The following is a 20510-nucleotide window of genomic DNA, read 5'->3' as shown; positions in this document are numbered from 1 at the left end:
CAGACCCTCCCCGGGACCCCCCCCACACACACACACTTGCTGCCTCCTCTGCTGATGTAACTGAGTAGCGAGGCAGCGATTCTCCTGGCCATCCAGAAGGGGAGGTGGCAGGACCAGGACGCATGACGGCTGCACCTGGAGACAGGTCAGTGCCCTGGACGCGCGGCTGGCCACACGGCTCCCACCCTCTCAGCTCATAATGAGCTGCGGAGCCAAATCTGGGCACGTTTGTGCAGCTCGAGGCTGAATACAAGAGTTCCAGCATCCTGGCAGGTCAGACAGAAGGAACAATGGACCTTCTCACTCAAGGCGTGGTCTTGGGGTGAGCTCCTTTGAAGAGCAGGACTTTTGAGTCCATCACACCCGCTGAGCAGTCTGCACCTTAAGGGGACCCCCCAGGTGGACATCAGGGTGGAGACCTGTTGTCCAGCAGGGAGATGGTTGACCTCAGGATCTTAGGGCGTGTGTCAAATGCCAGTATCTTCTTTGAGCTCATACAATCCACTGTATCACATATGGTCTGTTTAGGAAAACCGCATCCTAAAAAATGTGGTGCATCTGGTGAAGAGCCAAAAAGCCAGGAGTCCCAATGACCCTGCTTCCAGCTGTCAGATCATCCTTTGAGTCTAAATTATGTCCTCTAAATATTTATCAGGTGTGATTTTCGAAGAATTAGCTGCTTGTCTACCATGTGGTGCATATTCATTGCTGTTAATATATTCATTCACTCGGAATTTGGCCAAGAGTATGAACTCTTCCATCTTTAAGTAGGATTTTGTGACTCTTGAGAAGTAAACTCTGTCTTGAGGAATCCCTGTATGGCTGTGACTGCTGAGCTGCCTGTCCTCTGAGGCAGCATCTGCGAGACGAATGGAGCAGGCAACCACATGCGCTCGCTAGGAGGGCCAGGCCGCACCCAGAAACCAGCTCTTGCTTCCCTCCATTGTCCAGCCAGGTGTTTTCACTCTGGTACTTGGCTGCTGACCCCCTGTCTTTAGAATTTTTGTGCGGAAGGCTTTATGTTATGATCAACTCAAGAGGGGACCCAGCCTGCACGTGACCTCAAAGTTATTAAATAATACAGGGCATGAAAGACTGTCTGCCAGCAAGCAAACGAAAGCCATTTTGATGAGCCCATCAACCACTGTGCGGAGCAGACGGGCAGAGCAGGCGTGTGGACGTCTGCGTCCCCACCCCCAACAGCCTCCCGGTCACATCACCTAGCTTCTGTCACGTGACACTGGCGGTCCTGAGGTGCCATGAATTATTAAGTCAGCAGCTTCAAGCCATGATTGCAGACGACAGTCTGCGTGCTGCTTCCAGGGAATTTAGAGTGTATAAAGGAATGAATGGCTTTAGCAGCTGCTATGGTTTTTAAAGTGAATGCTGTTCATCTAAGCTGCTGAGGTATCTCACAAGGGTCTGTGATCTATTCCCACTTGCAGACTACAAGAGGTGTGCCCGGCTTCTAACTCGGCTGGCAGTCAGCCCGATGTGCATGGAGGGATAAGGTAAGTTGGCGGCCCTGTCACCATGCCCTGCACACCAAAGATGGGGTGTGTCTGGGACTTGAAAAATTAACGGGGGTTTAGAGACAGTCATTCTCAGTGAAAGTAGAGTTATTGTGGGTCAGGCTGACAGAATACTCCAAATGTCTCTAAATACTGGCCAGCAGTAAAACACACAGCCGCGCAGGCAGCCTCTGGGGCCCAGTCCCAGGAGGACGTGCTGGCCGAGTGCACGGTAATCTGCACACAGCCCACTGGCTACTGACTTCAGCACGCGCTTGGTGCATGCGTGAAGTCCTGCTCACCCACCTACAGGCTCTCGTTCAGACGTTCATAGATGAGGATATGACTAACCGTATCCATGCAGATTCTAGAGACATACTGTTTGAGGCGGACGTCTATCAGGATGTCAGGGCACTGATGAAGCTGTAAGAACAGCTGAGAACAGGTCTATCTGCATCTGATGGCTGCCCCCTCGTCTCCCGTGAGTCGAGGAGAGGTGCTTTTTGTGGCGAAGGCCACGCTGACCAAGGTCTGTGCGGGTGTCCAGGGCAGCCGCCGTGGGTGCTGCCCTGAGCTCCATCCACAGCACTGCTCCCTAGCAGAGTCTGTCCAGCAAACAGGGGTTCAGGGAAGCATGCGGTTACTGGAGGCTGTGACCCCACACCCTCCACAGGCTCATGGAACTTACAACACTTCCTATCTGCGGGGAGTGAAAGCACATTTTTTAAAGTGAAAGCTGAGAAATCCCTCCTCCTTCGTGTTTCATCTGAATGCTGCCCAGTCTCTCCTCCACTGCCCACGTGGCAAACAGAACACTTATTTTTAAAGCAATGAATGGATTATTATAAGTCTCCCAAAGAACCTGCCAGGAGAGATGAGAATGCTTTCATTAAGTATTTCTTTATAGTTAAAGCATCACTGTCCCAAAGATGAACCAGGCACATCCTTGGAAACAACTGCCATTTACTCACAAGTGGGGAGACCCGGTCAGGCCGCAGGCTCCCTGCCTTCCTGCCTGTGAGCTGACCCCTGCATCCCCTAACTGCTCTCCCGCAAAGACAGCTCGTCCGAGTGCAAAGGCGGGAGTAGTGGCTTCCAGGAGCCCTGGCGGCTGTGGAGCTGCTCCCAAGCGTGACCCCGCCCTGCTCCGTGTCAGGAAGGGCTTTCCCAGCACAGCAGGCGTGTCACCACTGTCAGTAACCGTGTTTGTTTTGGCCAAGGTGTCATTTACAATATAGATTCTTATGCTAAAATAGCTTTATAGTGCTTTAAAAGATTAATTTCTTCCAATTCCAGAAGCTTTAAGCCACAATTGCAAACGCTTAACTGGTTGGTGACAGTGCAGAGTCAAGGGTCTCCCTGACCCCCTGGAGGGTAGAGCCCACATCCTGCATCAACATCCGACTTTGCTCACGAGCCATAAGCTGTGCCCAAGTGCCTCTTCTGTGGTCCTAACCCACGAAGACATCAGGACGCACCTGCACAGGGAGATGCTTCTTCCCACGCCAGACCATGACCTCAGCCTCTTCAAGGCTGGTCTGAAGGAAGTCAGGCTTCAGGGGATCCTGAGCGTGGAACCCCTCCACTCCGTGATCTCAGAGCAGAGCCCTCTCCTTCTTTCTGCACCTCATGACCTGATCTCCTCCAGCCAGAGGAGTCTAGCTTTCCAGCCCCTCTCCCACATGGCAAGACAGCCTCCCCACACACTCTCCTTGTCCTGGGCTTCCCCTCAGGTAATTTCACAGCCTCAGACCTGGAATATTTTCAGAGGAAACAAGTAGCAAGCATCCACCTCATTCCACAAAATGCAGCCCAGGATCACCGCAGTCAGTCAGACTGCACTGCCGAGAACTCACAGCAGACGCGGCAACACCGAGCTCTAGTCTTCAGCCCAGCAGGCATTCTCTTCATCTGAGACGATTTCACTCCTTCAGCACAGCAGGCCCATGGTGACAGCAGAACTGAGTTATTTCTCACAGTAAAAGACGCACAGGAACATGGGGAGACACATGCAGACTGAAAACTCCTCAGGTCTGGACACACATCAGTGTCAGTCACTCAGTCGTGTCCGACTCTTTGGGACCCCATGGGCGGTAGCCCGCCAGGCTCCTCTGTCCACAGGATTTCCCAGGCAAGAATTCTGCAGTGGGTTGTCATTTCCTTCTCCAGGGGATCTTCCTGACCCAGGAATTGAACCTGGGTCTCCTGCATCGCAGGTTGATTATGTTACACGTAATTTAACATATAGGTCTTCCAGTGTGAGTCATTCTAGAAAACCAAGCCTGTCTGTTTTGCAGTGAGCAGAGCTGTGCAGCAGCCCAGGACCCATGAGAAGTGCCTTGGAGACCAACAGGACAGAACCCACTGCCTTCTGAATACACCCCGTGAACAGAGATTTATTTTTGCAGACAGACTTCCATAATTCCTTTACCTTGAGTTTCGTATGTGGTTGACACCATGTGTGGACACATATTCAGTAAATTTGTGTGCCTGACAGTAATGCTTGCCACTCAGTATTTTAGACAACAGGACTGCCTTTGATGTGTCATGCTGTGAAATGGCAGAGAGAGATCTTTTTCCTGATTAGGTGACATCACAGATATTTCTTTAGAAACATAAGCAGAGTCAGCAGAATCTAAAAATATATTTTCATATAGCATATGGTATTAATATTTTATTATTTTTACAATTAAATTCCCAGAATATTATTTGGAACTGCATGAAAAAAAAAAAAAAGAACTTCAGTGTGGAGACATCTGTGTACATGCTCAGGCTGATTTCATTTGTCCTTTTGTAAAATAAGTGTAAAGTGGTGTCCAGATCCTGTGCAATATGTAAATACTGTAAATAAAACACCAGTAATAAATGAAGAGTTTGGTACAGTGAAGGCTTCAGAGTGACTCTTTACTTCTGAACAAGTTTATCTGGGGAATTTGTGATTTACAAATCTTTATGACACTGAAATACTGGCAGAAGTCACAGAATAAAAAAGGCATAAATAAAACGAGAAAGCTACACATTCTTGTAAGGGACAATCAGCATTTTCTAGAGAGTGGTATTATATTGGTGACATACTCCGTAAGACACGTGCTTTAGTAGTGAATAGTTCAAATGAGTGTGCCTCTATTTCCTATGTGACTTTGTAATGGAAACATGAAACCAAGAGGGACCTTAAAACTTCCAAGAAGCTCCAGATTTTATAGGTAGATATATTTTGAACAAATCTGACTGGATCTAATTTTTTTAAAAACAAGTGAATTCAGCAGTGACATTTTCTGTGCAGAGGATCCCTGGTCTGAATACAGCCTAACATGTAGTGTGCTGTTGCTTCAGTCCTCTCTTTGGACTGTAGCCCGCCAGGCTCCTCTGCCATGGGCTTCTCCAGGCAAGAATACTGGAGTGGGTTGCCATGCCCTCCTCCAGGGGATCTTCCTGCCCCAGGGATCTAATTTGTGGCTCCTGAGGCTCTGGCATTGCAGGTGGGTTCTGTACCGCTGAGCCACCAGGGACGCCCCGGATATAGCCTAGGGACAAAGTCAACTAGAATCCTAGGATTTGTGTGATAATCCGCATGGAAGACATAAACATTAAGGGAAAGTAAACTATGAACATGAAAGAACAGAAACAGTAAAAAATTCTCTGGCCCTGAGATTATTAAGCAGTTACTAAATGGTCAAGACTCTGGGGTATAGCTTCTGAAGTACTTTGCTTCCCTGTTTTCTAGCTGCAGTTAAACTTTTCCCCTTGATTCTTTACTTTTTAGAGCTACCATTATCAAACCCTCAGTCCACCTGACTCTCAAGTCTTCAGGATGAGTCTGACGTAGCAGTCTTCTGGCCAAACCTCCCCAGCGTTTCACCTCTGCTACCCCTGACGGCCTGGGGTGACGACAGCCTTATCCGCCCCTCAGGCCCAAGGACTAAATGCCCCCACCTGAGACCCTCATGAGACTAAGGACTGGACACCATGCCTCTGCGCTCTCCCTGCTGCTGAGTGACCGTCACTCAGACTGACCTGAGACTCAGTCCTCCCAGGGCTTCAGGTCACCAGCTATGGACAGGGGTGAAGACTCGGAGAACTGCTGTCCCTCATCGAGCCCTCCATGCAGAGTCTCTCTTGCGGTCCCAGGCAGCTACGGCTGAGGGCCACCAGCTTCTCCCATGAACAGATGAGTCAAGCGGAAGCAACATGCTTGCTCAGCAGGCCCGCTCCTCAGGCTTCTGCCCGACCCTGAGCAGACAGGCACACCACACCCCAAACACAGGGACAGGGGAGCCCAGGCGTTCTGACTCTTCCTCACCTCTCGGTAAAAAAGCAGGCAGACACCAGACTTGCACCTCAGTTGTATTTTTGTAATTTCCCCAGTTTATTTGAGAACAATTTTTTCTGACATATATTCATATGAATTTTAGATTAGTTATTTCAAAGTGTGCACAAATTATGTATATTTCCCTATAACCAGGCACTGACAAAACAATACTTAATATATTGATGTTTAAGCATTCCAACATAAAAGGGCTTTTTCCAACTTAATACTTTTCCCACACAAGGTGATCTGTAATTGACATTCAGGCAATTGTACGCATGTAGAAGCAGACACAGTCCCCAGCTGACCATAATACAAACCAGCACACATGTCCTTCTCCGGGATATAACTACATTTCCAGAGGCAAAGGGGTTCCAATGGGAACACATAAGGTGACTTCCTTATGAAACGAACCACACAGACACAAACTAAGAAGGAGTGAAGGTGCTGAGGAGGAGTCCCACGACCCTCGCTCCGTCCTGTCCTGAGAGTGCGCGCCTGGCAGCTCACCGCCACTGGGCGCCGGCCGTGGAGAGGCGGTGCGGCAGGGCCCGTCCACAGCAGGGGGGGTGGGCAGCGCAGGCCCCCGGGGGCGTCTCACTTCCCTTCACGATGGTCTACTGTGCTGCTCCACTATCTCGACGGTTCCACTCTTTTTGTAACTGGGGCATAGTGGGAGGTTTAGCTAGTCTAAGGAACTCTTACCCACATAAAGATTTTTTATTTACTCTTTCGCCAAACACAAAGACTGATTTCCATCTACAATTTTTTTTTCAGGTAGGAAACAGTGAGTCAACTGAAGAGAGGGCTGCGGCCTTGGCTCGGAACGGTGACACTGTTGACACTGGACACACGGCCTGGGGGGACGAGCCTGGGCCACAGCGGGACGGCCGGTCAGCGCACCTTCTCCAGGAAGGCCCTGCAGCACCGCACGCACTGCTGGTAGACGGTCTCAAAGTCGGCGTCGTTGCCCTGGAAGGACAGGGAGAAGGGAGAGTAACAAAACCACTCAGGAATTCGCCTTCAGGGAGCCTGCCTCTGACCCCCGACGGCAGGCACTCACGCGGGCTCTCTGTACGTCGCCCTTGTCTGTGAGCATCAGGATGGAAGTGAGACCACACTTACATAATAGGGATCTTCAATGATAAGTTGTTTTTGTGGATCATAGCTCCCGAGCAGTTCGATTTTCGCTCTGCAGTTTTTAACTTGATTACTTTTTCTATTCAAATCTCTGTAAAATTGAAACATGAACTTAGTTTTCTGATCTATGGCTTCCAGTTAAACTGGGACATCTGCTAGGGTTTTATGAAGTATCCGTATCAAATCCAGCAAAAGTGACCTGATTTAAAAAGGAAACCAAACACTCGGCAGTTGGGCACAGCCTCCGGGTGGCTGCCCCCGCGGGCTCTCTCTCCCAGGCAAGGGGGCTCCGACGGCAGCACGTTTACACAGGATGTGCTCCCTCAGGTCGGACAATAATTAGCCCTCTCCTCTGAAGCACATGTTCAGAAAGACCCGGGTCAGCAACTGAGCAAGAAGACAGGACGGAACTCAAAAAGCCACAAAGACAGGTCCCAGAGGGTGGCAGGCTCCCTGGGGAGGTGTCCTGAGCGGACCCTACAGCCACTCCGTCTGCTTCCAGCTCAGCCTTCTCACTGAGCTTTGTGGGGCCTGATTAGCAACCTCCACAGGGGAGGCCAGCGTCTCACAGGAAACCTGCAGCCCTCAGAGCAGAGCCTCCCCGAGAAGCCAGGAGGCTGAAACAAGAAGGGCGGGGAGGACTGGGGTGGCAAGGGCTGCACCACCAAATGCCAACCACCTCCGAAACTTCTCTAATAAATATGCACACAGAGTTCTCTATTAAGATACTGCTAGAGATAATACTGATAAGCTATTCAGCGAGAAAAATGAGGCCAAACAAGTGAAAAACAAAAATAGAAAATTTACGCATTTTAATGAACTTAACGAAAACCTAGTAAGCTTGGTGCATCTGTGCCTGACCACCCCACAACAGCGACTCAAGGAAAGTTTCTCTTAATTAAATGCATGCACATTTACGGGTTAGCAGGGAAGCAGTCAGGGTGGTCCGGTGCTCACGGGGAGGGCTGGTCTCTGTCCCCTTGGTGCAGGCAGACTGTGACAAGCAGCTCGGCGCCTGTCTCGCAGCGGGCACAGGGCCACACAGTCCTCTGAACTGCCAGATGCACCGTATTCACTCATCTTTGCACCCTCGGCACGTCATATCATATTGTTTGTTGGGTTTAATTTCCACACACGTGGCCCACCCTAGACTTCACGGGAGGCCCAGGTGACCAGTGCTAGGCACACACCGCTGAAGAAATGCCACCAGGTTCCTTGTCACCCAGATTTAGGTCGCGAGGGTCAAACACACGTGAGGTGGGGGTGTGACTCAGGCCATGCAGAGCCGAGGCCTGAAGCCCACCACGTCCACCCCGGAACTGTGAACCCGGGCACGTGACGAACCCCTCTGTGCCTCCAGTTCCCAGTGACGAGATGGGGCCAGCGTGCAGACTTCTGGGCTAGTGCTCTGGTGCGCAGAGCCACTTTTGTCTAATACCTTAATCTGACAGCTTTTGTTTTTAAACTGATTAAGGGAATCAACAATTTAAATGGAGTAAGAAGACTTTTTTGGCCAGCCTTTCCTTCGGGGTGGGGGTGGGGCAGCACTAAAGGGGAGTTAGATGAGACACAGTAAAGCACCCCGCGAGTCATCACAGCAATAACAAAGGCTCTCTTCTGCAAAACAGAGTCACCTTACACACCAGACCTTTCCTTGTCAGAAGGTGTGCCTCAATGCAAACACACCTGTGAGGCTCAATTCTAAATGACTCTGGATTTCTCACTCTTCTAAATAAATAATTCTGCATATTATGACCACCACTATTTATTAAAAGTTTAAGGTAATAAAAAATCATTTGGACAACAAACTGCCTGGCCTATTACTGAAATGAGTTGAAGAGAAATACCCTTAAAAATGTGATTACCTCAGATTGCTCTCATCCATACATAGTATATAATCAAAAGTGACAAAGTCTTCTTTGGTAACCTAAAAGCAAATGAGAAATCAAAACTGTTTACATTCAGACCAATCAAGCCTAGAGGACGCAAAACAACTTAAAAATAAAAAAAGCTATACTGGAATCTGCTACTAATTAAGTTAAATCATTTAGGGCACTTTAAAGTTAAAACAGAGTTAACCTATTAATAATTTCCTAAAATTGTATTACAAAGAAGTTTTATAAAGTTTCCTGGGGTAATCATAAGATAGTATTTTATAGTATGTGCATGCAAAGCTTATACTTCATCTTAGACTTCTTAGAAACAAAGTGAAATACAGCTAACTTTTTATACATTCCATATCTGAGTCCTGTTCTTCACTCTCCAGGCACTCATTCTGAGCCCCAGTGACGGGTGCCCACTGCAGGGCAGACACTGGCCTTGTGGGGCTTCCCCCATGCAGGGCGCGCAGCTCCCAGGAGTGACTGTCTCATGGAAAAATAAAGCAGAGCAGAGGGGAGAGGAAGCTGACATGTAAGTGGGGCTCAGGGATCTAAGACAGAAACGCATGAGTGACACTCCCTGGATCTTCCTTCTTCTTACTGAATGTGTATAATTTGGACATGACACAGAAGAGAGTGCCGCTCTATATTTTTACTAATTCTAACCTAAGCTTGGCATTTTTTGACATTTGTAAACACAAGCCTGCTAAAATGTAAACGAAAAATTATTTTCTGATTTTTTACTGTTATAATGACAATAAAAAGGAGCAACTATATTCAATTTTAATAACCTATAAGGGAAAAGAATCTGAAAAAGAATATATATAATAGAATCACTTTGCTGTACTCCTGAAACTAACACAGCACTGCAAGTTAGCTATATGTCAACTAAAAAAATGGCAGGAAGGGAGGGAGGGAGGGAGGAAAACATGCCCCAAATCAAAGATGGAAATAATTTCTAGGAATGTTATTTCAATAATCATCTTCATCACTAAAAAAAGTCCTCTGAAATACAGTGGTACAGTGATAACCACAAGGAAGATTCTGATAATCTGGTTAAGAGAAGTGATACTCGACTATAGTCGGTGTTGCAACAGAACAATAAATACACTCATTTTCTGTTAAAAGTAATAAATTCTGGCTCTCAGTTGCATTTGCATTAGTTTTCAGTATACTATATTAATAAAATACTGGAATCAAATTTTGTTCACATTCCCAAGGTACTAGATTATTTCAAAATGTTTTAGAACAAATATTACAAGTTATTTCCCCAAGTTAGCTGTCTGAAAATGTCCTGGGATTAAACATTGTTTTTAATTTTGCAAAGACTGTGACTGCAGATCCTAAAATTTAGTAACTGACAGCTACATGTAGCTACATGATGTTAAGATGTTAAAATAACTGTCAAAGAATTGACAATTAAAGAATGCATGGTAAAGGATTTTCGCTTGCAGCTATAAATCAAATAGCTGTGACAAAACAACCCTATTGCTAGAAAAAAACTAGAAAACGCCCATCAAAACTGAACACTTCTGCACAATCATTAACACGCTCCCATGATGGCCAGGCTGAAAAATCCCAAGTGTGTGCGCAGAGCCAAGTGTGCAAACCTGGGGACTCTCTGCCGCTGTAGACAAGCCTGGCTACTTGAGAGGCTGACCTGCCAGAGGCAGCCGGCAGCCTGCTCCCACCCCCAGAGCACTTGCTGACCCTGCGCCTAGGCTTGAGGTCGGAAGAGAGATCTTAAACTTCTTGGCTGCAGAACGTTTTAACTCTTAAAATATTTACCAAAGTTATTAAAAGTAAAACTGTTATAAACTGTTTGCTTAAAATAATAAAAATTCATTACTTGTTATTATAACATTTTTGTAAATGAAAAACAGCTATATTTTCCACACTGAAACACAGGGAGGAGGAGAGCTGCACTGTTTCACATTTCTGCAAATTTCTTTAATATCCACATGTTCAAGACAGGTGGTTATCCTGTGTGCTTCCGCATCTGATTGGCTGAAATACGCAAACTCAGCCTCATACAAGTACATAGTTTAAAAGAAGGCTTTTTACACCCATTGTATGACTGTGGATATTCTTTGATCTAACACCAAAACTCATTCAGCGGTGGTTTCTCACAGGTTACCTGCAACGTGGATTATGAAACCACATCAGCAAGCTTCTCCTACTCTGCCCATGTTCACTGGTTAGTCTGACCCTTTGAATGGATCCCTCCCTCACTCATACATTTTGACCTCAGGACCGAGGGTCCCTGGACCCCACTGTGGGGATCATGCTTTAGACTCACAGGAGGGGCTACCAGCAGTATCTGAGGACACTGTGATCATCGCAATGGCGGGGAAAGTGGGTGCTTGGCATCAAGAGAGTAGAACCACACGGCCTCCCGGGGCCACGAGAAGCCTGGGCAGAAGCACCAAAGGACAGCCAGCAACCTCACCAGCTGGAGAAGCTGGAGGTAAGGATGGCAAGACGGCCAGAGGAGGAGGGAGACCCCAGAGAGGGAAGCCTGGTCCCCACAAGGTCTCTCTCAGAGCACCCGATAAGCTCCTAACAGACTCAGCTCAAGAAGCCAAGAGGACAGGGGGCCGGCGGCAGCAGGCCCAGGGAGGGAGAAACAGAACTCGGCCTCCAGACAGAAGCAGGCCACCCGATCAGGTGGGGTCCTGAGTTCCCCCGAGAGGAGCTGGCCAGGACGGCCAGAGCCCCGTGAAGCAGGATGAGCTCCCAGTCAGCTCTGAACCAGACCCTCCCCACCAAAGTGAAGCCCCAACGGCAAAGGACCTGAACCCAGAGCGTCCACACGGCTCACACATCATGCTCAGCATTTAATCCAAATCAGCACAGAAGCAATAAACAAAGCAGGAGAGCAGACTCACAGAAGACCCAGGTGTCAGTCACCAGACCTTATTTTATTGGGTTGGCCAAAAACCTCATTTGGGTTTTTCCAGAATGTTACAGAAAATTCCAAACAAACTTCTTCCAAACAAACTCTTGTCGTCGTTGTTCAGTTGCTCAATTGTGTCCGATTCTTTGCGACCCCATGGACTGCAGCACACCAGGCTTCCCTGTCCTTCACTATCTCCCAGAGCTTGCTCAAACTCAGGTCCGTCCAGTCAGCGACGCCAGCCAACCATCTTGTCCTCTGTCACCCCTTCTCCTCTCACCCTAATCTTTCCCAGCATCAGGCTCTGTTCCAATGAATTGACTCTTGGCATCAGGTGGCCAAAGTATTGGAGTTTCAGCATCAGTCCTTCCAATGAGTATTCAGGGTTGATTTCCTTTAGGAGTAACTGGTTTGATCTCCTTCCAGTCCAAGGGACTCTCAAGTCTTTTCCAGCGTCACAGGTTGAAAGCATCAATACTTTGGCACTCAGCTTCTTTATGGTCCCACACACATACATGACCACTGGAAAAACCACGGCTTTGACTATATGGACCTCTGTCGGCAAAGTAATGTCTGCTTTTTAATATGCTGTCTAGGTTTGTCAAGCTTTTTGGCCAACCAAATAAACAGCTATAATCAGAACTGTTCAAAAAAATACAGGGCAAGATGCATAATTTTACCCGAGAGCTGGAATCAATTTTTAAATGAAATAAAATAAAATTTATTAAATAAAACAACAGACATCAAATATTCAATAAAGGCTTATAACAGTTTGAAAACACAGAAAGATTAGTACATCACAGAACAGGTCAGTAGAAAATCTCAGACTAAAAACTGAAGTGAAAAGGATAGAAAAAGTAGAAAAGTCGTAAGAAATTTATGTTTAAAATACATTTAGGTTGAATTTCAGAAGAATGAGGGGAAGAAAAATATACACAGATAACAGCCCAGAATTTTCTGATAAAAAACTGATAAAAACCATCAAGACACAATTCAGGAAGTGAAGCTGACCACATAAAATTATCGGAAACTACACACCAAAGAAAAGCTAAAGACAGCAGAAGAAAACGACAGCAAGGGTAGGAAACAACAAAATTAGGATGGAGCAGATGAACCCTCCCAGGCGGTTAGAGCAGCAACGCTGTCGCTGTTTGGCGAAAGTTTTCTAAGTGAAGAGAACGTTAGGCCACCTGTGTTACGAGGCTGCTCCACCCAGAGGTACTGATAAACAGACTGTCACTAACTGTGGAATGACACCGAATCCACAAATGAAGATGACTGAAGCTTTGCTAGGAGCAATATGGAGAATCTCACAAAGGAAAATGCTGACAGAAAGACATGCACTAGAGGATCCCACTGCCATACAGGCAGGAGGTTAGAAGGCATTCTGAGTGGGGCCCTCTGCAGTAGAGGGGAGCTGGGATGATGCAAGACGCACTGAGCACCCAGACATCTGTGTACGTGTCAAACAAAGTTGACTGAAAAGGAAAGAGTGTATGGTAAGGAAACAACCCCACAGAACTAACCGGATGTGAGTTCACATAACTAGGGAACTGATTTACACGTGACAGAGAAAAAAGCACCCTAAATGTATTTTGTCTGTTAAACTCAGGTTTAGTAGAAGTATTACAGTTCTCATACAAGTTGTGACAGGAAGAGGAAACCTGTAAACATTAGAAAATGCTAAAAAATAACAAAGATCTGATGTGATACTGACATATCTTACTAGGACTTTGAAATTTAAAAAAAAAAATCATCGTTGAGAATTTTCTTAAAAGCAACAAGGAAAAGGAAAAAGTAGTTTATGTGGAGATACTACTTCAAAAACGGGTAATAATTTCATAAGCAATAACTTCCTAGCTTTGTTTTTTTAAGGCATGTGTATTTAAAATACTTCATTTGTGTACATTTTTATTATAAACTTAGTGTATGAAAAATAATCTGACCTTAAAAATAGAAAACATGAAAATATGATTGCTCATAATTCTCAAGGACTACTCAAAATATTTAAAAAACAGAAAGTAGAAATTGGCAAGGAATCCAAAACCTTGAAGAGATTAGAGTGCAGAAATGATATAAAAAATGTTTAATCTCTGTCCAGTGAAATTCCACTTAAGAAAGGGTTTTTAAAATAGTTAAATAGTAAATTGTTAACACACACAGTCAACTGACATAGCCAGAAAATTAGTTCACAAATATCTCAGAATAAATTAATCTAAGACAAAAATAATCTGTATATTACTAATTCCTGAGACATAAATGTGTTAGAAGTATTTCTATAGCAATTTTGTTTTGTGAATTTTCTGGCTCACATTCCACCAAATAAACCTGTAATTAAATCCAAGTTCTACTACTTGGCAGCTAGGTAACCTTTAATAAGTCATTTATTTTCTCTCTGGAAGTGTTTCTTGATCTGCAAAATGTGTTTATCAACTACTTCCTCCCATAATTGGTAAAAATTAAGACATTAATAATTTAAAATATGATGCATGGCAAAGCAATCTGCAGTTTTAAGTCGAGACAAGATTCAGTGTAACAATGACTAAGGGATCTTCATCTAGTTTTACAGCAAGTTCTGCTTTAAGCACTCGTGCTCAGTTACAGTTCCCACGCTGCCAGCCACACTTACAAACATGCAAGGTATCTGACAAGCGATTTGAAAATATTTGGCTTCTCGTTTTGAAGGCCTCAAAAGCTCTTCTCCAGGCGTGGGCTCTCATGCTCTGACACCAAGCCACAGCCCTTCTTGGGCTGTGCGTGGTTCAGCTGGAATCCCAGTCCACAGAGCTGTACATTTTGTTGGGATGATACAAAATGAAGTTTGAAGGTTTTAGACAGGTTTTTTAAAACATCCAATTGAATCTCCACAATATAATCGTACCGATAAAAGTAACAGTTCCTGCAGAACAACACAGCATCAGAACGAAGCCTGTTTCTGCAGAAGCTGGTCCCATGGCTACAGAAGTTCCCGGTGCCAGCACCCACCGCAGCTTCTGCACAAGGAGGGACAGGGCTGGCTGCCCGTGGGCCCGATGTCTTGCCGGGCATGCCACCATGGACACCTCTCTCCCCCACCCCACAGGCCCATGTGAGTCTGGAACCCTACAGGCACCCACCAGACCAAGTGGCTATTGAAATGTGTTATAATTTAAAATTCAGCTCCCATCACACTGGCCATACCTCAAAGGTGAAGAGCCACACGCAGCTGGTGGACTCCACCCTGGAAAGCAGGTGAGATGCACCAGCCTCAATGTAGAATGCTCTCCTGGGCCACACTCCAGAAGCCAAACTCAGAAGTAAAACTGCTGTGTGCAGAATACGCATCCATAAAAATATCAGCATTACCCTGTACTTCCAAGGAACTTCACAGCTGGAAATGTTTTTGTATTAATAGCAGAACTGTATTCTATTGGGTTGGCCAAAAAGTTCATTCAAGCTGTTCTGTAAGATGTTGTGAAAAACCCAGACAAACTTTGGGTCAGGCCAACAGCAGCAACCTCGCAATGGAAGCAGAGTAAGCCGCCTGGACCCGAACATAAAAGGGCACCAGAAACAAAATGGGGACGACAGCGCAGGTCACCCAGCGCTCGGTCAGGGCTCTCGACCTTGTGCTCTAGTAAGCCAGTTCCAAGGTCAGGCAAACCTTTCAGAACTGCGGACCCAGAATGGGTGCACTGTGGCTGCTTCAGCCAACCCTACATAAACACATTTGTTACAGGTAAGTCTCACTAAGCTTCTCACAATTCTCAGGTTATGGGATCAATGTATGAGAAATTAAACAAGGTTTCTTCTACCTGTCTTGCTTTATGGGCTGTGTTAATGCCATGATTTCTTAGGCAGCTCACAGCTCTTGGATCTGGTGACCGGCCCACGTTCCAGTCAGAAACAGCGCCACTGTCAATGACCCACTGCAACATAAAACACACAAGTGCACTTTCAAGGTCAAGTACGGTACCTGCCGGGCAACGTGACTCATGGGGATACCATGCTTCCTCATGCAAGCCTGCCCCCGACAATCAGGAGGGTTTCCTAGTTCATACGTGGATGTCGCTGCACTGTCTATCCTCCACTGCAGGAGAAAAAAAGAATTCTTTTCACAATTTTCTGCCCCAAAGCCAATCAAGTTGGCCTCTTTAAGACAGTGAACAGTACTTACATTATCTGAAATGTTTTGATCAGTTACAAGTTTCCTGAAAACCGCTTCTGCGATGGGCGATCGACAGATGTTACCTTAAAAAGAGGTGGGGGAGCAGAGAGTGAGCGGCTGGTTTGAGGGAAGTGCAGGTGCCGAGCCCAGCACAGCACAAGCGCACAAGACTTCACACAGCTGGGGCAGCGAGGAGGCAAGGCCAACGCTCTTCTCTGCGGTGACTGTGCTACCAGCACGTGGCAGGACCCAGCAAGACGGCTGACCCAACCCCACTCCATGACTTCAAACCAACTGTCCAAATACACAAAGTACAAATGACAAGGACGTTAGAAATCAGAAGTCAGGACCAAAATCATCATTTTTCAGTTTGCTATCACTAACCCAGAAGCTAACCATGAAATCAATGAAGTGGGTTGCAACCAGTCTATTTTAAAATGATATACTTTAAAATATATACTTTCAAGTATACTACACACAATAAAGCAGTATGTTGTTTCATAAAACACAGAAGCAAATACATTTAGGCCTAACGGTGGTTCTACACAGACTTCTACTCAAGGACCTGGGCAGAGCCCCTGCTTGAGTGCCGTGCACCCAGGAGCCGGCCAGCTTGGTAGGGACCATCCTCCAAGCCGTCCAGTCTGCCCAGAACTTTTATCAGCTGCAAGTTCATGGATTCCCAGGACCACCCTCAGTTGAAACTAGCTGGCCACAGTTTTGGGGGTCTGCACCTGATGTGAAGAGCTGACTCACTGGAAAAGATCCTGATGCTAGGAAAGACTGAGGGCAGGGGGTGAAGGGGGTGACAGAGAATGAGATGGTTGGATGGCATCATCAACTCATTGGATATGAATCTGTGCAAACTCCAGCAGATAGTGAAGGACAGGGAAGCCTGGCGTGCTGCAGTCCATGGGGTCACAAAGAGCTGGACACGACTTAGTGACTGAACAACAACAGGTTCAATATTTCTCTAAAAGGATTGTAGAATTCAGGAAAATGTTATAGTTTCACTATTACAAAAAGACACAGAACAGAACCAGCCGAACTCAGAGGGCACATCGGAGATTCTGGAAGAGTTCTAAACAGGCAACTCCGGTCTTCAGGGACAGGTCACCTTCCCATCATCCACGTGTGACAATACTCAGGGTACTGTCAATCCAGGATGCCACCCGAGCTCCAGTGCCAAGGACTTACCGGGAATAACTACAATTAATTTATAGCTTAATTAACTATAATTAAACTCAATTAAAACAAGAAAATAAATGCTGGTAGATACAAGAGAACAGGAAAAGAAGATGACAACAACATTTCTTATAAGAAAACAAGAACAGTTAGGCTTGGTTTGTAAAGGATGAAAAGTATCTATCAATAAACCCTGATTAACTGTCGGGAAAGGCCACCCGGCGCCACTGAGCTCTCATCTCCCGCGGCGCTGGCTGGACACGAGCAGCACACACCCTCCAGTCGGTCCACTGCACAAAAGCACCCAGTGCTCGGTCTCGCCAAAATAAGCAGTTCCATTCTTTTCTGCTGTCACCCTTACTGACGGTGAACATGTGACACTTTTCTGCACTTCAATCTGAAAAAGGCCCACACAAATGCTCTGAAGGAATAAAACCTTCACCTTTCGGAAACGCACTGCTGTTACTGTCCTGCATACAGGCTGCCAAGTGAAACGGTAGAGTGACCTCAAATCCCGTCAGAACCCACGTCTCACCCCCTCCACAGCAAAGCTCTGGTCCAACACACAAGCTCTCGCAATGGTGGGCCTCCCTCCTGTGGCATCGCCCTTCTCCAGTCCAATCTCAACACAACAGCTGAACTTCCCACCTCTGCTCAAAATCCTCCAAAGGCTTAACTCACTCAGTGATCCAAGTCCTTACACAGCCTCACCAGATTCTCCACAGGACCTACAGTGGGTCTGAAAACTAGGAGTCAGGACCCACCACCTTTGTATACAGTTCTCAATGCTAAAAATAATTTTTACATTTTTAAGCGATTGAAAAAACTCAAAAGTACAGTATGTTGTGACATGAGAATATTATACAGAATTCAAATTCCAGTGGGCACGACCAATCACACTGAGCATGACCACGCACTGGCTAGGGCTGCTCCCGCACTACTTCCGGTGTGAGCGTCAGAGCTCAGTGTATTTGTTCTCTGGCTCTTTAAAGGGTTCGCCGACTTCTGCCTCAGAACACTCACTGTTTGTGCACCAAGAATGGGACAAGTTTCGGATCCACTGGGCGCTGAGAAAACAAGTCAACATTACCTCCAAGTCCTCGGGAACTGAGGTAAGTCTGTCCAGAAGCAACTAGAGCACCGGGCCCAGTGCTGCAGCTTCCCTGCTGTGTCGTGAACATGGCCAGAACCCTCATTTCAGAATCTTTCACCTGCTTTCCTCCAGGTCCAGGATGCTTTTCCAAAATACCCTATGCTTGCTTCCCTACCTTTCCCAAGTCTTTCTTCAAATTGCACCTTCTCAGTAAGGCCTCCCCACAAAACCCTTCTAACAACTGCACTCCACTCCCATCTGCCCTTCCTGCCTTAGTGTTAACACCAGCTGACTGAGTAGCCAAATACTTGATTGTTGACGACACAATGTGAACTCTGGAGAGGCAGGGATTGTTGTCTGTTTTCCTCACCACTGTATCCCTAGCACTCAGAACAGTGCCTGGTACCATGGCAGTTGCTGGAAAAAGAAAGTGTACGGAAGAAAAATACACACAAGCAGCTATCTCCCATCAACAGCCAGCAGAGTGCACTACGTCAGCCTAATCAACACTGCTAAGTAAAATAAGCACAGCAACGGATCCCTACTAGCTACTCAACATAGACCCTTTAACAAAGCTGCTGAGTCCATCAGTCACCTTCAGTGTAGAGCTTAAAATCAAATGACGCCCATTGTCAACGTGCAACAAGGAAGCCTTTCAGTTTTTCCTTCATAGATATTCAATTCCACAAATACTTGGTGAACATATTTTGTCTTAAAGCTGTAAACAGAAAGAAAAATAAGCCACAGTCATTGCAGCAGGCTTTCAAGTAATTATAATAAAATCTGTGTGAGGAAAGATGTCTATAAAGGGTCATGGGAACAATTACCTGTACCAAGAGGATCTGGAAAAAGTAAAGAAGGGAATGCTTGGGTCTGACCTTTTAGAAAGAGTCTCCTGGAAAAATGCAAAGTGAGTTCCCAGAAAGAAGTACACAGTGGAAGGCACGCTGAGCAGCTGTAAAGCAAGGGAGCGGGCAGCCAGAGGGTGTGTGGGTGGGAAATGGGAAACGGGAAAGGCCAAGCAGATCTCTAGTGGTCTTCCCTAAGAGCGCATCTGAAGAGGACTGGAAAAGCTATTATTCTGCAGGAAGTGCAGACTCATCCAGAGCTTTTTATGGACTCCTGGCCATTTAGGTCTTTCTCTCTGGGAATTAAGGAGATGGAGTGGAAGTGCTGAGATGCGGTATCAAAAGACGAGTCCCAAAAGCTAAAGGGACACTGAACTCTATTTTAAGAAACGAAAGCTGATTGCTGAAATCTTAAAAATGAAATAATTCCGAGCTGGAAAGTACCTGAAGAATTAAAAGGGAGAAAAATACCTTCATTTCACGTACAGAAATACTGACACATCGGGCTGTTACACAGCGACCTAGAGAATCACATCTCCCGGGTTTGAATTTTACAAGAAATCCTAAGCCTTCGCACCCCATCTGCCTTTAAAGTGCGCTCCATCTGGGAGCCTGAGGCAAGTAAATAGGCCAGCAAAGTAAACAGGCTATCATGGGTCTCGGCTATCAGCAGACCCTTAAAGGTCAGATCAGTTCAGTGGCCTCGGGTTTACCTGCAGGGGAAGGAATTATAGGCAAGTACATGGGGTCGCAAAGAGTCGGACACGACTGAGCGACTGAAGTGAACTGAACTGAACAACGGCAAGAGCCCCGGCTTGGAGTGCAGATGCTGCAGGTGAGCGGGGACCCGGGCTTGAGAAGACTGAACAAAAGCTAGAGACCCAGACCTGCACAGAGGAGTCAGCAGGCGACAGAGGTTCTGACTCAGACACCGGACTTAGAACCAGGCTTGTCAAGAGCACCCCACGTACAGAGCCGCCCGGCGGCCGCGGGGAGCAAACGAGGGGCGCCGCGCACCGACCACCCTCGGGTCTCCCCTCTCTGGCCGCCTCCCTAGCACTTTCCCTGGTTCAGCGGCGCAGCGCAGCTCAGAACGCATGACGCCCTACCCAGCCCTCCGGGAAGCTCAGAGCGGGGCTAGATCGGCGCCGTCTCACCCAGACACACGAACAGCACCGACTTGGTCACCTGCTCAGCCATCTTCCCGCTCGCGCAGAGGCGCCCAGTAATAACGTCGGAACGCTTCCGGCGCGGCGCATGCGCACTGCGAGCGGCCCGCCCGTGCGCCTGCGTAGTCCGGCGCCGACCTCCGGGGCGAGCGGGAGGTTTTGCGCTCGCGCAGTCTGGCCCAGCGCCGCGGCTGGAGGCGGAGCCGCGAGCCACCTGGAGGCCGTGGGGGAGGGGACGGCGGGGCGGCGCAGAGAGCCACCTGAGCGGGGAGGGCGCCGGGGAAGAGCGGGGTTCGGGCCGCCGAGTGACCGCCGGGGCCGGAGAGGGCGTAGCC

General features: G+C 47.2%; 2 protein-coding genes across 6 annotated transcripts in view; one reads left to right on the top strand and one right to left on the bottom strand.

The window, feature by feature from the left end:
* The window catches only part of FAM150B (family with sequence similarity 150, member B), a 7787-nt gene extending 2982 nt beyond the window's left edge, over positions 1-4805 (top strand). Inside the window, exons 4-5 of the mRNA XM_010848405.1 lie at positions 1446-1511; positions 3809-4805. Coding sequence (XP_010846707.1) covers positions 1446-1510 — 65 coding nt within the window. The 3' untranslated portion in view covers position 1511; positions 3809-4805. The remainder of the gene's footprint in view (positions 1-1445; positions 1512-3808) is intronic.
* A 1037-nt stretch (positions 4806-5842) lies between these two features.
* On the bottom strand, positions 5843-20269 carry ACP1 (acid phosphatase 1, soluble). Of its 5 annotated transcripts, none has more exons than XM_010848403.1 (6): positions 20164-20269; positions 15890-15963; positions 15689-15802; positions 8823-8884; positions 6943-7048; positions 5843-6789 (listed from the first exon to the last, which is right to left on the bottom strand). In XM_010848403.1, the coding sequence occupies exons 1-6, from the start codon at positions 20204-20206 to the stop codon at positions 6712-6714; spliced, it is 477 nt and encodes a 158-aa protein (XP_010846705.1). In that variant the 5' UTR covers positions 20207-20269; the 3' UTR covers positions 5843-6711. The 5 variants fall into 5 exon arrangements, 4 of the variants coding, with proteins under 4 accessions (XP_010846705.1, XP_010846706.1, XP_010846702.1 ...); XM_010848404.1 differs by lacking the exon at positions 15689-15802 and adding an exon at positions 15528-15641; XR_825985.1 differs by having other exon boundaries at positions 6739-6789; positions 15528-15802.
* Positions 20270-20510: the final 241 nt, after the last annotated feature.

This window comes from Bison bison, unplaced genomic scaffold (assembly GCF_000754665.1).
Source record: "Bison bison bison isolate TAMUID 2011002044 unplaced genomic scaffold, Bison_UMD1.0 scf7180017864266, whole genome shotgun sequence".
NCBI lineage: Eukaryota > Metazoa > Chordata > Mammalia > Artiodactyla > Bovidae > Bison > Bison bison.
The sequence above is the reverse complement of the archived record's forward strand: the minus strand, read 5'-3'. Positions and strand labels throughout refer to the sequence as shown.